This window comes from Triplophysa dalaica, chromosome 24 (genome assembly GCF_015846415.1).
Source record: "Triplophysa dalaica isolate WHDGS20190420 chromosome 24, ASM1584641v1, whole genome shotgun sequence".
In the NCBI taxonomy this organism is placed as follows: Eukaryota; Metazoa; Chordata; class Actinopteri; order Cypriniformes; family Nemacheilidae; genus Triplophysa; species Triplophysa dalaica.
The window spans coordinates 3,498,638-3,516,499 of NC_079565.1; the positions used below are offsets into that span (position 1 = coordinate 3,498,638).

Below are 17,862 nucleotides of genomic sequence, written 5' to 3' on the forward strand. Positions count from 1 at the left end.
ACGCTGATTGGCTTAACGTGGTCGTTTGCTCTCCGCTGATTGGCTGGAGGTTTTGGATAGGTTACGTTGTGGTTCACATGGTGCCAATGTTACACAAATCTCCAGACAGGAGTCCGTCTGTCAACTGAGTGTTTTAAGAAACACAATACGAAGATTGCTTGTTTATTGGCGACAGGGACGTTTTAAAAATCAACCTTTTTCGTAAAATTTCTGCTGCAACTAAACTTTTCTGTGGATGTTTAAGATTCTTTATGGAACCAAAAAAAACCTTTTATTTATAAAAAATACATCAATATGAAAAGTATATATACATTAATCACGTTTATTTCCGCTACAATAATTTTGCAAAAGATCTAAGTATCACTTTAGCTCCACCTATTGGCAGACACACCGCATTACAGCTAATAATGACATTACTTTCAGTCACAAATAAATACACAGTCACCTTCTCCAAACGCAAGGCACTAATGCGTTGGTCAGTTCACATCTCCAACACCTACACATATTTGTGTCAGTTTTACCATTGCATCGGTTCTACTTGAAGTGTGGGGAAGGGTGTGTTCACCAAGTCACTCCCAATGGGGAAATAAAAGCTTCACTCATTAATTTATGATTCATTGGCCAGAAGGCACAGCGAGATTTTGCATGACTTGTGTGATATTTCCTCTGGGCGTTTCAAAGTTCACCGGGGAGGGAAGCAGCGCGCAAAATGTCTCCAAAATCTATCAAATGACCCCATGTCTACCCTCCACGCGGACACGCGCCCCTTCCGGTCGAATGCGCTCATATTTCAAGTTTGCACGCCGTTCTCGATTTCAGCGTGTCAGAGCCAATAACACAAGACTACCTGCCGCTCATACAATCAGGGCGAACAACGCCTCTGGCATGATCCACGTTGCGTGAACATTTTCAGCCCTGTTCTGTGAATGAATGAACGACCCTCCCTTGTTGCAGCGACGCCCGCTTCTCAAGACAGAAACAAGCGAGCTGTTGTCATCACAACCGACCCGCTTTAATGGGACTTCTTACGCACCAGTGGCATCGATCGCGCGCATCTGAATGCATCACCATTAGAAGCTGTTTTTGAAGGCCAACGGAATCGCTGAAGGCATGGACTGATAGGTGACTGCTGGTGTAGCTTCTCAATGAAAACAGAGGATGCTGTAACACAGTAAGGACGCTGGAGTTATGAAGGCTCGATGGATAACTGGCGCTGTCCGTTCAGCACCACCGCCAGTCTCACCTTGCGCCCAATGACACCATTCAAATCTCGATGACCCTGGGATGATTTGAGATACTGGATTATTGTAAGGAGACAGTTCTGCGTTCATCATTTCGAGTTAGGTAGCCAGTGTGGAGAAAGCGATTTTGGATTTCCATTGTTGATCGGTTGGTGAGCTCCGAAGTGTGGCATAGACGCGCGTTGACGCGCAAGCTGCATACCCGGCAATAGCGATTTCTTTTCTATATCCTTTTTTAAAAACAGAAGCATACGATCTTGCACTCTTGTTTTCTGAACATTACATCGCTGTCAGACGTTTTTAATTGGTCTGTGCACATGTGTTGCACGGGTACGGTGATGATGCCCGGCGTTGGTAGGAGATATGATTAGAAAGGGACGCGATGGGCCAAGGCGACGACAAAGATCGCATCGTGATCAACGTCGGAGGAATCAAACACCAGACCTACCTAAGCACCCTGCGCACCCTGCCCGGCACTCGACTCTCCTGGCTGGCGGATCCCGACGCTCCAAACAACTTCGACTACGATGCAAACATCGGGGAGTTTTTCTTCGACCGTCACCCGGGTGTCTTCGCCCACATCCTCAACTATTACCGCACGGGCAAATTGCATTGCCCGGCTGACGTGTGCGGACCCTTGTACGAGGAAGAACTGGCGTTTTGGGGGATCGACGAGACGGACGTGGAGCCGTGTTGCTGGATGACCTACCGGCGACACCGGGAAGCCGAAGAGGCTTTGGATAGCTTCACCGGGGGTGCCCTCGACCTCAGCCACGACGATCTGGATCCTGATGGAGTGGCCGAAGCGGCGGAGGGGGACGAGGGGGCCGAGATGACCCGGAGACTGGCGCAAGGGGACTCGCCCGATAAAAGATCGGGCTGCTGGCACCGTTGGCAAAAGAAGGCTTGGGCTCTGTTTGAAGACCCGTATTCATCGAGATACGCGCGGGTGAGTGTGAACGAGAACTATGTGTATTACAGTATGTCTGAGTTTATGGAGTTTTTAAATAAGTGGTAAATAAGTGATACATTGTCATCTACTTATGGGAAAGAAACACATGTGAGTAACCTTAAAAAGATATCCTAGAGGGTCATGTCTTTTCCAGTAATTAACTAAACATGTAATAATTAGCTTTTTTAACTCAATATATTCTAGGTTTGTTGCTTACATTACCTGATTGTTAAAGTCTATTGAGGGCTTGTGATTTCCCAAACCGCATAAAAATGACAGATTTCCTTAGTATTGCAGTTATTTCACTTAGACAACAATTATCTTAAAAGGAGAGCATATGGAAATCTTTGCTTGGGTATCCTGCATCCTCGGATTATCTTTTCTCGAAACCCTCAAATTTCACACAAAAGAGTTTAGTCTATGTCACAAACTGAGTTTAAAATTGCCAAGTCGGCAACAAAGTTAATATTTTATTTTATGTTAACTTAATAGAAACTCGACAACAAAAGAAACTTTCAAACATTTCTCATTGAATCTACCCAAACACAGATAATTTTACCTCTACAATCTTATATGACACCTCCATATTCCCTTCATGTATTTGAATGAATTTTTATTTTCCTTTAATAAGCAATTTTTTGATAAATATTTAAGACTAACTGGAAACTCCATCAAACCTTTTGAGCAATAAAATCTTGTGTTAGCACTTTCCTTGAAGCACGTATGTATAATGCATTATAAAAGTAGTTTAATAAATAAATAACTGTTATTACAGTCCATACATTATAACACTTAGCAATTCTTTGTTACATTACACATTTTAAATTGGTTATACTTCCTTACAACTACATATAATCCATTACAACACACATTATGAAGAATTATAATGCATTTTATCCTTTAATAACTCTTTATAATGCATTATACACACATGCTTCAAGGAAAGTGTTACTAATCTTTTCTCTGGGTTTCTGGCTTGTCAACTCATATCCAGATCATGTTTTGTTAGTTTCTTGTTCAGTTCACATTTCAAGCTGCCACAAACGTCCGGTCTCTCGTTCTGATGTGGGACCAGCCGCAACCTCACCCTGTAAAAACAAACAAACATATACAAATGCTCAGTAACCGCAAGCCACATAAAATCATAAATGCACACACAGTGTCTAAGGGCACTTGTGCTATAAGATACACCACCCTTGAGATGCATTTCATTAGCCCAATTCTAATGTCAGCTCTTTGACCTCACATTCCCCTCACCAAAGTCCCATCATCGCGCTAAGCAAGAACCCTGTTAAGTCTTAATCTCCATCCCAGCTCACCCTTCAGAATCAGAGATGGCCGGCCTCCAAGATGAAAGCAGGCAGGTTGCAGAACTGTGGAGGATGAGAGATAAGAGCTTTATTGAACTTTATTTTGAAAAGTAAATCTCAGACATTCAAGTACAAATAACTCCTTGGATGAACTATAGAAGAACATTCAGGGCAGGTATATAATCAGAGAATTTTTATTACACGTGAATTGTTTTGCCATCCTTACCATGACGGCGATGCTGGTCTGGGCATAAACAAGTAGAAGTGTTTATAAAACTGGGATTCTAGGAGGATATGTATTATTTATCTGGCTCTGCTCTGAGCTGCAAGGAGCCATGCGGTCCTACCCTGTCTGCTGTAGTGATGGGCTGCCGGAGATGGAGAAACGTGCCACGTCTACTGGCAACACCCCAGAGAAACATGAACTGCACTCGGCTGCCTGATAGCAAACACGCAGTAATGGGTTTATGAGGTCCGCGAGACGATGGCCAAGATTGGTGATTTAGATAATCCGAGAGAGTTGTTTTTGTTGCACTGAGCGATCATTCGTGCATGATGGGAAAGTCGGGTTTGGCATCAAATATGCATTTCGGTCAACGGCGCTGGATTATTTTCACCAGGTTTTCTAAATGGAGAACCTCTCAGACTCTCAAGAGTGGGTGGTTGGAGGAAAAGTGTTGAATTTCAAATGACTGAAGTCATGTCTGGTCTCCATGTGCAGATGTGGTGCCGCCAACCAACCACAGTATCCAGGCGTATCTGAAACGTCGTGCCTCGTTTTTTTCAAATTATTATTCTTCAGCTGCTTTCTTGGTCTGTGTTTTCCAGAGTCAATTCAATTGTGTCAAGTTATATTTAGCTTCTTTACATCAGGAAGAATCTCTTAATTATATTACAACTTGATAACTCAATTACTTGCAGTGATCACAGTTGACGTCTCTCTATCTTTATAAAATCTACCCAGGAGAGACATGTTACTGTATAAAGGTTTGGGATTGTTAGGGTCAAAATAAACATTAAGGGTAAAAATGATCAAAGGCCTAAGAATAAGATCAAGTCCCACCCCATATTTGAGCTACGTTTTCGAAGTTGTGCTAAAAATACTCAAATGGTTTGGTTACAGCTGGAATAACTGATTGTTGCCAATGTTCCGTAACTGGACCTCTTCTGAAATGATGACACTTGGGTAACTGCAGGATCAGGTGTGAGGTAGATTCTGTCGGTGCATGTTGTTTGAAATATAACCACAAATGCGACCATGTTAACTGATGTTTTCTATTGTTCTCTGATGTTTGTTATGAGATATTTTCCATTACAAACAACAGACGTGTCCTGCTGGTCTGCTTTGGTCACACCTTGGAAGGCGATAAATATACAAAGCCATCTGTAATTTATTTGAGCAAAAACATCTCATTCTTATTAGAGTACTTTTTGATTTGATAGCATGCTGGAATTTTGCTATCTAAATAAAACAATTTATAATAATTCAATGTGAAAAAAGAAATTTGAATGAAGTAGAATTAAGTTTTATTTGTCTTGCATGCACATGTCTTGTCACAGTAAGATTTAGAGCTAAATGCTTTGTACAATACTCCTCCCGCCGTATGCAATTAAATGATATCCAGATCACAATTTAAGTAATAAAAAATATAAATACAAATTGCAAAACTTAACATTTAGAAAATTAAGATACATTTATATTCTGAATAATTTACAACAGACTAAAAAAAATATTGTACATAAATTCACACATGAATGCATAAAACAGAAACATATACAGCCACAGAAAGAAAAAAACAGTTTTTCAGAATTTACTATTTATAGGCGTGTGTTTCTGTAAACTAATAATTTTGTGCAATTATTTTAATCACTAACAATATGTCTCCCAAATTTAGAATTTAAAATGATGTTTCTATTTGCATTTATTTGCAGAAAATGAAATGATAGAAAAGATGCTGTGCATTTTTTCAAATCTCAAATACTGCAAAGAAAACAAGTTCACGTTCACTTTTAACCAATACAACACTCATATTTCTACATGTATTTAGGAAAAGAAAATATAAAAATATAAAAAATATATTTTGGTCATAACTTTATCACAGTTTTTTTGTCTTGTCACGCTGTCAGTCTTTCGCATTGCAAACGGATAATTTTATATCACTTCTGAGGTTTGATTTTGTTTAAATTTGGACTTGAATGACCCCAATACATATAGAAATGATGAATAAATGAAAAATTGAAATGGTCTCTTATTTTTTCCCACACCTGTATGTGCATTGTGTTTAGATGTTGTGTTTTGGAACTTCATTAGAATTCTCTAAAAGTCCAGTTGCATTACCGTAGTGCGAATAATGATGAGATCAACGAAAATAACATGATTTAAAAAAATCCCGATGCAAAAAAATATCAAATGACATGCTGTCGGTTAGTCACGGCCCCATTCGAATGCGTAAAATCTAAATCCCAGTTTGGAATCCAGAGTTTAGTTTCTTTACTAAAGGCTACACAAATACTTCTGCCATAACTATGTGCAAACAGGAGGTGAAGAGATAGCTTTCAACTGAATTTGCATGTGGACCTGTCCAGACTCATTTTCACAGTTATTATCCAGCAACATGTCATTCGTTAGACAGCCTGGCTTGTGTATGTACGTGTTTAATGAGAACATCTCATATCTCAGCTATCGGCACCATCAGCCGAACCCACTGGTTCATAGACAAGCACCGAATGAATCAGCGCACCGGGCTGCCCACCGACTAACACAGTTAGCAGCGCTTTAAGTGAGTTTCAACATCCCCGCCTCTTCTGCTTACACGTTTTGTTTGAGGGCTGGATAATGAAAATCGTGAGCTGAAAATGATGGCACGTCCCTGTAAGTGTGAGAATACAATATGTTCAGTGACTCAAAGAGTGCCAGGAAGTTGTTTTTGACCTTTAACCCAACAGGAAGTTCAATTAGTCTAAACATTCTTTTTGGTATTTTAAAACAAACGGAAGCTTTGAATTTGCAACTAAACCAATGGGTTAAAATTAACCTTCGCTGGGATGTTGAGACAAATTAGGCTTTTCCTATATTTTACCGAATCGTGTGCTGAACTCACACATGAAAATGTTATTTTAGTGCATGGTTTGTGTCCTTTAAAAGGACAAAAACACTTTTCGTTATAAAAATTAACTTAAAAGCTATATTTAAAGTGTTATCTATCCATACAATAGCTTTTTGTGTGGAATAAACAAGTCACCAAATATGATTTTTACAAATACGACCTTCTTAGTAAATTGGTTGATCTGGTTCAAAAATACAATATTTGATCAAATTTTTACACAAAACTATCTATAGGTTATCGGCTTTAAGAGTTAATGCCTTTGATAATGCTTTTATAGTGATGTTTATTGCAAACGGATGGGAAAAGGTAACCTGCAGTCTTCCGCTGAAGAAAGAAAGTCAATGGTTTGGAAGGTGATGTTCATTATAAAACCGTGGTGGAGCGAGAGCTGTCACTCTTCTAAGGTCATCGGTGTATGATGGGAGGGCAGAGGAGGTGAAAGGGATCATGTTGTGTCCACTGAGACCAGGATGATCAAGCTGTTCTTCTGAAGATCTTGCTCAATGCAGAGTGGAGATGAAACGTCCTTACAGATGAAACATTTGACCCCTGGGATTTGAAAGGTCGTGTGAATGTGCTTGAGGAGAGCCGAAGTGATTCAGCAATTACTGTACGACGGCCTTGTTTCTTTTCTTTTTTACAAATATGGTTATTTCGAACTCTGTGAATTAGATGAAATAAAAAGGCAGCTGGGTTCTGCGACGGGGAGAGGGATAGAGAGAGGAAACCGTAGTGATGATGTAATCCATTTTACCTCTATCAATAATTAACTGCATTTTTACTATCAAGCTTTCTGAAACACAAGAGTTTAAGTAAGATAATTTTACATAACATGAAAGTATACAGTGACCATAGTCTAACAAGCTTAAAAATGATAAGGAAACATGAGACAGTTTGCCAAAAAAGGAAAATTCTGTCACGATAGTAGGAAAAAATATTGTGTCGATTTTTCTGTTTAACACAAAATGGTGCCTCAAAACTGTTGGTTGCTAACATTCTTCCAAACATCCAAAAATATATAAAAGTTTGGAACAACTACTACACATCACCCTCAGCTTCAGACAGCCTTTCCACACGGGCAACGAAAACACCCATGTGATCTTAATAATAGGTATTTAAGGTAATATATCATTTAAGAGTATCTGTGTGTGTATGCGCTCCTCGACTGCCTCACACTAAACATTCCTCCTCCACACAAATAAACCATTCATGACAAAATGAAGCACATCTAGGGAATATTGTCTGTAAGACTAAGCACTCGCTGACCCAGATATACAGAGCACTGCCTGTGAAAGAGGAGTTTAAGGGCTGGAAGAAGATCAAGACTGGAGGTGATGCTTGCTTTAGGAAGCACAGAGAGAGGAGAACAGTGCTCCTGTAACTCAATCGCGTTATGGGTTGGACCCCGGGGAACGCACATACTGATAAAAACTTATAGCTCAAATGCACTGTAAGTCGCGTCTGCCAAATGTAAATGAATTAAACGCCCGAAGCCTCAGAAATGTGTTATATATGAGCAAAATCATTTGTTATTTGATACTGGCTCGAACGCTGTAAAAGCGTGCACTTATAACATCAATGAGAAATCAGTCGTTATCGATTTGAATCTGTTTTTATACATGGGGTGTAAATATTTAATTGTATAATTCTTTGCTAATCCTTTACATACATCATGAAAACGGAAATGGTAATACGACCTGATAGGAGAAACAAACAAACAAGATCTTAGTTGGTTGTTCCAGACAGTATAAATGCATGAAGAGTTTGGATCCAAAATGAAATAACAAAAAAATTGTCTTGATTTATTTATTATGCGTTCTGGTGAAAATCAATCAAACGGCAGTTTTTTATTTATTTAAGTCATAATAACTTATATAACTTAACTTATAATTAAAATAATATTTAATTTATATATTAAGTAATCATATTCAAACTTTATTTATTATAAAAAATATATATAATTTATATTTAATATTCTATTTTTTTCATAAGACGATTTTTTTTAATTTTTGAAAATGTGAAAAATGGTGTTATTTGATTTCTCTATGTAATTCTACATAAATTAAATCATTTTCAGAGAAATCAAATAACAAAACACAAAAATAATAATTTTCCTTCTTTTGAACCAAGTTTATTTTTCTTATTCAACTGGCAAATATATATATATATTTTATAAAATTAAATAATAATAAATGTTGTTATAATAAATATGTAAATATCATTATTTCATTATATATAAAGTAACCAAATTTCAAAGATTTTAAAACTATTATTTATTAATTATATATAATTAGTATTCTTGCCAGTTGAATAAGAAAAATAAACAAACAAAAAATTCAATTTTTGAGTTTATTGTGATCTGATTTCTCAGAAAATTATACATTTTCTGACTTAATACCATATGTTCTTTTTTTTTTTAATTCTTTTTGTCAATATTTATACATATTTTATGTAAAAAAAAAGTAGAACAGTTCAATAGAACGTGGTAATGGCGACAGCATATTACCCTGAACGTTTTTAGCCACAACTGTCATGTTGTAAAAATCTAATATTGTGACATCCCTAGTTGAAAGAGGTTTACATGTTTTCTGCCAGAAAAAACTGGAAAGGTTTTCTCGCAGTGGAATATCCGATCAATACAAACAAATGGAAACATAATGGTTTCAGCCTCTCATAATTGCCTGAAGATCCCACAGTCAGACAAACACGAGCATCTTACACTTATGTAATTCCAGCATTAGGCAGTATTCCGTCATCCCGTGGTGTCCCCTCCTGAAATCCACTTCCATCTGTCCATGTTTGCTATTCCCTTTATAGTGAAACACAGCATAAATTGTAAACACCACCCCCACTCCTTTAAAACACTTAAGAGACCAGCGCACCAAATCTGCTTGTGGTAACCTTGCCAGGGGCTGCCCAGAAGTCCCTGAAGAGGGGAACTATGTTTAAATTTATCTGGAAGTCGCTGGGTTGTCAACCTATGCTGTCCTTGAACGTTGACCTTGAGTTTGAGCAGTAAATTGTGTTGAGTTGATAGAAAGACACTGAGAAACTGAAAACGCAACATTATCCAGCGATTAGTCTGTATTCAAAGTGACTTTAAAACCATTGAAGCTTTATCAGCATGATAAAATGTTTCTAATGCCCGTCTCTCTTTTTTCACAGTGGGTAGCATTCGCATCACTGTTCTTCATCTTGGTGTCCATTACCACGTTCTGTTTGGAGACCCACGAAGCCTTCAACCCCATCATCAACCGAACTGAAATCATCAAGGTAGGCAACGAAACCGTGGAGCGTGTCTTCCGTGAGACGCAGACCATGGTGCAGCTAACCTACGTCGAGGGCGCCTGCGTGATTTGGTTCACGTTTGAGTTTCTGATTCGAGTGACCACCTGTCCGAACAAACTCAAATTCGTGACAAACGCCCTAAACATCATCGACTTTGTGGCAATTCTTCCATTTTACCTGGAGGTGGGGCTGAGCGGTCTGTCCTCCAAAGCCGCGAAAGACGTGTTGGGTTTCCTCCGCGTTGTGCGTTTCGTGCGGATTCTTCGTATCTTCAAGTTGACCCGGCACTTCGTGGGGTTGAGGGTACTGGGGCACACGCTCCGTGCCAGCACCAACGAATTCATCCTCCTCATCATCTTCCTGGCTCTTGGAGTCTTAATCTTCGCCACCATGATCTATTACGCCGAACGCATCGGAAGGAACCCCAACGACCCTAACGCCAGTAACGGCACGCACTTCAAGAACATCCCCATCGGCTTCTGGTGGGCTGTGGTCACTATGACCACGCTCGGCTACGGAGATATGTTCCCCCAGACGACCTCCGGCATGCTGGTGGGCGCGCTCTGCGCCCTGGCGGGTGTGCTGACTATCGCCATGCCCGTACCGGTTATCGTCAACAACTTCGGCATGTATTACTCTCTAGCCATGGCCAAGCAAAAACTACCAAAGAAAAAAAGGAAGCATATCCCACGAGCACCTCAACTGGGGTCTCCCAACTACTGCAAGTCGGTCATTAACTCCCCCCAACCCAGTACACACAGCGACCCCTGCCCCCTGGCACAGGAAGAGGTTTCCGAGATCAAATATCAAGGTAGGAACTCATGTTGTAGATTTTTTTAAATATGAATGACTTTTAGGCCCGGTTTCACAGACAAGGCTTGAGGCTAGTCCCAGCCTAAAATGAATGTGTGACTTATCTTAACTGAATATAACTTGCCCATTTTTATAAAAGCGACATAAATATCTTAATTCAAATAAGGCATAGTTCTGGTTTAAATTAAGCTGTGTCTGTGAAACCAGGAAGTAGTGTTTAGAAATAAATAATATATCTACTGTTTACGCAACTGGTTTGGTCAGCTTAGTAAACTTATTGCATTTGCGTTGCTGTTTTACCAACATTGTGTTGGTTAATATTATCATAATGAGGCAGTGTTTTATTTAATAGTTTACATTTATAAGCGTGCTTACTTTTTACGTTAAAGTTTATGCTTATGGTTTTACTCACCTTCATGTCATTCCAAACCTACTTTATTTTCTTTTTCTGTGGAACGCTTTGGACTTCATTGACTTCCACTCTATAGGTGCAAAACCGCTGTGACTTTTCTGAAAAGATCCTCTTTGTGTTCTGCAGAAGATAAAGTCATACAGGTTTGAAATGAAGTGTAGGTGAATAGATGATTTTCATTTGGGTGTACCATCCCTTTATATCTCATACAGTAGTTACGATGAACATTAAACAAGAATTTTAACAAGGGTTTTAGCAAATCATTTCTGTCTCTCTCTGCTTTTGTGGTTTCACTGTCACAGAAAGTGCAATTACTTGCCGATTTTACAGCCATCTAAATTACAGATAACCCAGCCCACCAATTACCGGTGTTAGAGAACACTGCACATCTGATCATTTTAATGCCCGTTGGTAGTTGCAAAAATGGACTAAAAGTTTTGTTAACATTTGCATCAGCTGACCGCTGAGAATTTCCAAGAGGTGGAGTCTTCTTTCTGAAATCCAATCTACTGCAATCCCACTCGATTTCATCTTTAACGGGCTCTTTGCCCACCATCAGAACGTAAATTACCTTCTCTATCACAAGTTCTATCAGAGCTTTCACTATTGCGAAGTGCCCGAATGCTGAAACATGAACCTTATTTAATTTAAGGTGCTTTAGCAGAGTAGGGTTTCCTAGCAATTGTAAATCAGTGGATCTCGACTGGTGGGTTGGGATTAAAAATGTTAATGTTGGATTCAAGCTTTTGGTGTGATTTACAATGTTAGTTTTGAGGGTTGCTACTGATTTCTAAAAGGAAATTTGTGTTGAGAAGCCAAGCTGTATATAGTAGGAACTAATGCACTTAATTTATCCAGCTGAAGGTGAAAAATTACACATAATATAATTTCTGTTAAATATGATATTACAGTATATTATTATTTTTCTTTATATTATTTTGTGTTGTGTCCTCAAATTGTAAATAATATTTTTTTACTAAATAATATGCATTTTTTTTTTTAATCTCAGATATTTAAGAAAATTTTTTGAACATCACATTTTCACCCAGACCATATTTTTTTATATATTTCTTGTAAAAAACTAATGTTAATTTATATTAATCAGATTTAAGAATATTAACGATATTTGCTGTCTGTGTTTAGTATAAGTCTCTCCAAAGTATTTTTACATCAATGGGTTAGCTATTGTTTTAAAAAACAAATTCTGAATTCCAAAAACATGAACAACGTTATATATTATTATATATTAAATAATCGGGATAAGTTTGGGTTTTAATAAGGTGACCATACGAGCCATTTTTCCCCGGATATGTCCTAGCCAGGGTTGTGGAGGTCGCATTTCTCTACTGCATAGGTTTAGTAATTACAGTTTTATTTCCGAAAAGCAACCGTTATATTTCAAGGTAAGAATGAAACGATTATAAGTCTTAAATGTTAATAAATGTTAATTTTATAATGATTTTTTTTAACTGAAATGTGAGAACCGCGATAACGTATGCCGTGGTTCACAACCGAAATCCTGACTAGGACAAATGCCACGAGTGGTCACTCTGCTTTTAATGTGTAGATGTTACCCCACATCAATCTGTAATGAGTCTTCGCTCTTCACCAGTGATTGGAGATTTTAAAGTGAACGGGGAGGCGTCCAAAGCGGCCCTGGCCAATGAGGACTGCCCTCACATCGACCAGTCCGTGTCGCCCGAGGAAGTATTCAGCCCCGTGGACCACGAGAAACCGTGCTTCCTGCTCAACTCCGGAAGAGAACGAGCCAATCACACAGGGGGGAGAGTCAGGAAGGGTAAGTAAGCAGCCAATCACAGCTAGCGAATGAGCTGATAAGGTGCAAATCAACCGACTGTCATTCGACGATCGGCTTTTTTCTTGCAGTCTGATAGTTCCTCAGGTCTGCTGTTGTTTTAAACATAACAGGAAAACATGTGGTCGAAACATTAAAGTGAGTTAACAGGCCTACGTTGTTAACAGTCATACGAATGCAACACTGTATTTTAAACAGCATTCGATGATTTCAATAATGATATTATTTATAAACAAATACGGTCTAACAAGTATAAAAGCTACAAATATTGCCTATCGGCGTGCTTGTCTGCATGCAGAATCGCAATGGTGGGTGGTAATGATGATGGTGAAGATCACAAGAAATGCAGCATGGGATACGGGGCATGTGGTCACATGATAAGAACTCAGCCAGTCAGAAGCTCTCAGTTGTAACCTGAAACGTAAAATAGATCCCGTTGGCAAAATTAATTCTATTATAACGATTTCTGATCTGTTATCGTTTATTCACCTTCATGCCTTCAAACTTTTGGAACTCTGTGAAACAAGATATTTTGAGAAATGTGCCTGCGGTTTTGTGTCCATTCAATGGAAGTCAACGGCGGCCAGTGATGTGTGGTTACCAACGTTCTTCAAAATATCTTCTTTTGGGTTCAGCAGAAGAAAGAAAGTCATACACGTTCGGAAGAGAATTTTTATTTTTGGGTGAACTCTCCTTTTAAACTGATAGTTCACCCAAAACTGAAAATTCTGTCATCATCTCTTGTCAAACCTGTAAGACTTTGTTTCTTCTACAGATCACAAAAGAAGATATTTTGAAGAAAGTTGGTAACAGAACAGCACTGGACCCCATTCGCTTCTATTGTATGGACACAAAACCAACGCAAGTGTATGGGGGCCAGTGAACGCCATTTATCAAAATATCTTCTTTTGTGTACTGCGGAAGAAAGTCATGCAGGTTTGAAATGAGGAATGAGTGAGTTAATGATGACGGAATTTATTTCTGGGTGAACTCTCCCTTTAACTTTAGTCTAGCCGTTGTTTTCTAGACGGGCTGCAGTTTCTGGCTAAATTCTTTGATGTGCTGAACCTGTGTTGTGCTGTTCAGCACCTTGAAAACCACCCCATGCATGCAGAAGACCACCTAAAGCATAAAACGCATGGAGGATGACGCAGTTGACGTGCCAAGCGTCAACTGGCTAACCATGAACATAAAAAACACATGACGGGGAATGCGCCGACAGAGCCTAACTATACACGTTCATTCACGAACCGTAGCAGAGAGTCTCTGTCTGGTGTTGAAGGCTGCTCTGAGGTTTTACTGAAAGCCCCTTTTCTCTTCAAATGAAGGTTATGAAAAGCCATGGAGCCATAGCAGCATGTCTGGAGGCGTGGCCTCAGTTTCGGCATTGCCCTGCAGCCCGCCCAGTCTCATGCAGCAGGTCCACTCTCCCATCCCATCCATCCTGTAGCATGGACAACAAAACTAACCAATCAGAGAACCCTCGCTCGGCAGCGCTGCAGTGAGACGCCCGCTCACACTGTGTACCATCTCGACTCTCTGTCATTCTTTTCTCTGTTCTTCTCATCAACTTCCTATGCAGCGGCCACTTCATTCATTGGACGTCTTATTCCCTTTCCCCTTCTCTGCAGTTTCATTGCCTTTCTATTCTCTTCACACCTCCTTTTCCTTCCTCTGTGTTTCTAAGCTGTGGTTTTCATTGGGTGCATCTGGACACCATAAAAAAGATGAAAAAATGGCTATTTCATATATAGTTCAATAGGACTTGAAGAGCTGAAGTAACACCCATCATGATTCCACTAATGCACACGTCACCGACATAGAAAGTTGACAGAAGAAACTTCATTTGCATTTGCATGCCTCGCATGGGAATATCTGGGAAAAAGATGCAAGTCAAATGAAAATATGTAAGAAATAGTTTTTTCAAGCTTCTTGGAATATATCTGATGCAGATGATATATAACATATGTAGCAATTACAACTTTTGGTTGACTTTCCTTTAAGCAGATATTTTTTGCCTTTCCCTAAACGATGATCTCTTGAGCGCTTTAAATGTTGGTAGCAGCGGTCAGAACGACCATCAAAATTTTCCGATGAAGATGCAAGCGGCAGTAATAGCACTTTAACTTTTCTCATGCAGAGCATGTATTCCAAATATATTTCGCTGACCAGCTAATGAGATTTTGTGACGGCACACATTAAAATTTACCCAGTTACGTTCCCCAACGTTTTTTTAAGGTTTGTTTTTGGTTCTGCGGAAATAAAACCTTCTGGGAACCAAATACTAAGGCTAGGGGAACGGTCTGTGTGCTGGGTTGCTGGGCAGTGGACACGTGTGTATATCTCATTTCAAAACATTGCTTTGACACTGTAGCGCAATACCACAATCACCACACACAAAAAACTGTACAGCATAAATGTATTGTGTGTACATTTGACGTAAAAACGTCTTTTACTAAAGAAAAATAAAGTATAATCGTACTCCTGGGATTTCTTGGGGAGAGGTAAATGCATGCACCTTTATGCAAAAAAAAGAGAAACGTGCGATTGAAAAACTGTAAATATGAACCTTGCATGAAATAAATTTTGTATCCAATCTGTATATAGACTCTGTATGTTATTTGACAGGATATTGCATACATGACTCACTTAAACTTCTTGCGCCTTAAACGTGACGTCTCTTTGACCTTTCACCTCTGTTCATCAAAATTTTGATTTTCTTTAGACTTAGGCATCCGCATTAAAACAAGCAGTGCCCAATTCAATCCTGTTCAAAGTTTACGATCTAAAGGTCACAAAGGTCAAAGAGTGAGTGTGTCACCTACCGTAGGGCAGGGATTGAAACAGGAGAGCCGAGCCGCCCGTTCCCTGTTTCGCATGCCAGTATTCACGCATGATAGACACTGTATAAAACTCTTCAGCATGAATCAACGAGACACCGTATCAACGATAACCTGAACTGAATGCAGCATGGGAGAACGCATGGTAAACCCCACGTTTACCATGAGGCCGAGATGGCAGCTCACTCGCTTGAGTCCTCGCGCATCAACTTGGATGCTTGCACGGTTCGAGTGCCAAAAATCCCGTTCTCTTTCTCCATCCCAACCCCCCGATGTTTCAGTGCTGTTCGTTTGGTGTATTAATATGATTTCCTTGTTGTTTTGTTGTTGTTGTTTTCTCTTTTTATCTGTTTTTAGAGACCCAGCGCGCCAAACGAAGCAGACAACCGACCCAGTCAGTGTGTGTAATGAACCACGGTGTTCCAACCACTATGTGTGTCAACCATAAACCCACATCCCCCACCTGATAGTTGCGTATTTTAGAGTTTGCGAGAATGCGCGTGTTCGTCGTAGTTCAGAATTTCTCTTTGAGTTGTGACGGGAAAATATTTCAGCGTAGATGTAGCACAGTAACCCAGAGAAAAGCTGTCGTTTCAGCCGTATGTAGCTCTGTTTGGTTTAGTGGTTTCTTGTGCTGTGCAAAGTGTTGTTTTTGAGTTTGTGAGCGTCATTGTTGTACATAGTGCTTGTGTGTTGGTGTTGTGTATAAACATGACTTCCGTTTGTTTTCGATCGTTCAAATGTTGTAAAAAGGTTCAGATCGCATTTCACTGTAAAAAAAACCTCCACACACTCTGTGGTCATGTCCGCGTAAAAAGTTAGCGAAGAAAATTGTTTTATCATATTTGGTACTACTGTAGTAACCATGTAGAAATGCCTTTTGCACTGTTTGCACCCGTTCACTTTCGCATTCCTTTCTGTAAAATAAACGATAGGTTGAACCCAGATAGCACAGGTACGTCTGTAAGTTGTCTGCGATAGATCTGGAAAACGTCTGCTGTGTGAAAGCATCTGTTAAACGTCTCAAAAGGGCAGTTTTATAAACATTTTAAAATTTTAACAACTTACAGACATCTTGATGCCTCAGAGATGTATTGCAGATTGGCAAACAGTTAAAAATACATCTTGCAGATGTCAATGCAATAGATGTCAAATAGACGTCTCCCAGATGTATGTGTGCTATTAGGGAGATATTTTGCAGCTCACGTTACGCCGGGAAATTTCAAGTACTTTCGAGTTATACTGTTGTCTAAACAAGGCACATGTGATAAAATGTTATATAACCGGATTTTTCGAAATCATTTTTACTTCACACCTCGACACTGTGTTAAATCTGAAGATAAAACAACGCTAGTTAGAGCATCACTGGGACTGCTCACTACGTTGAATAAAAATGGCATCATTGTGTTTAATAAAACAAAATAATTTTTTTAATATAACTTGAAACACTAAGTTTGAAGATACCCGTTTTGGAAAAGATTTTAGTCGAAACCTTCACTAGAGACAATCCTGCACAACACCACAACTGTTCGATGTTCATTCACACAGAACATGAACATACAGGGTTATGATAGAATAAACGAAAGCAACCGAATTTGTGTCTTAAGTTCGTTTCCAGATTTATTTTTCATTGTTGTGAAAATGTGAAGTAAACCCAGTTCTTTGGGACCAGACTACTGCACTGCCAATTTCATCATGGGAAGGTCAACATCGGGTCATCTCCTTACAATATGCCGGACTGAGCACAAACACTTACGTCAGTAAATACCTAGAAATGTATTACAAATATGCAAAAAAAACAGGTATACTGTCTTTTTGACGGTCAACTGTTTAGTAAACACCTGACATCCTGACAGAATCTTGTTTGTGCTGTGTTGTGAGATGTTCCTTGTGTTTCGACACATTGCAGTGCATAGTATGGATAGTTATTTAAAATCAGGTGGTATTTTCATTGATGGTTTTAGTTGACATATTGTTAAGGCAATTTTGTGTCTTTTTCTGAAGAGAGAAAAAATGAAAAGAAATAATAATGAAAGTAATAAAAAACACTAAAAACACAGATTTTGTGCTGTTTGTGTTTTAT

General features: G+C 39.1%; 1 protein-coding gene across 2 annotated transcripts; it reads left to right on the top strand.

Moving 5' to 3' along the window:
* Nucleotides 1–830: 830 nt before the first annotated feature.
* Nucleotides 831–17,750, top strand: kcnc1b (potassium voltage-gated channel, Shaw-related subfamily, member 1b). 2 transcript variants are annotated; one of them, XM_056740570.1, is made up of 4 exons: nt 831–2,190; nt 9,776–10,709; nt 12,736–12,921; nt 16,137–17,750. In XM_056740570.1, the coding sequence occupies exons 1-4, from the start codon at nt 1,624–1,626 to the stop codon at nt 16,244–16,246; spliced, it is 1,797 nt and encodes a 598-aa protein (XP_056596548.1). In that variant the 5' UTR covers nt 831–1,623; the 3' UTR covers nt 16,247–17,750. The 2 variants fall into 2 exon arrangements, with proteins under 2 accessions (XP_056596548.1, XP_056596547.1); XM_056740569.1 differs by having other exon boundaries at nt 14,268–16,234.
* Nucleotides 17,751–17,862: the final 112 nt, after the last annotated feature.

Bases quoted from the DNA above. Each gene is read 5' to 3' on its own strand.
- kcnc1b (XM_056740569.1), top strand. From the start codon at position 1,624: ATGGGCCAAGGCGACGACAAAGATCGCATCGTGATCAACGTCGGAGGA. The intron at 10,710-12,735 runs GTAGGAACTCAT...GCTCTTCACCAG, and splicing joins TTCCGAGATCAAATATCAAG to TGATTGGAGATTTTAAAGTG. The intron at 12,922-14,267 runs GTAAGTAAGCAG...CTTCAAATGAAG, and splicing joins AGGGGGGAGAGTCAGGAAGG to GTTATGAAAAGCCATGGAGC.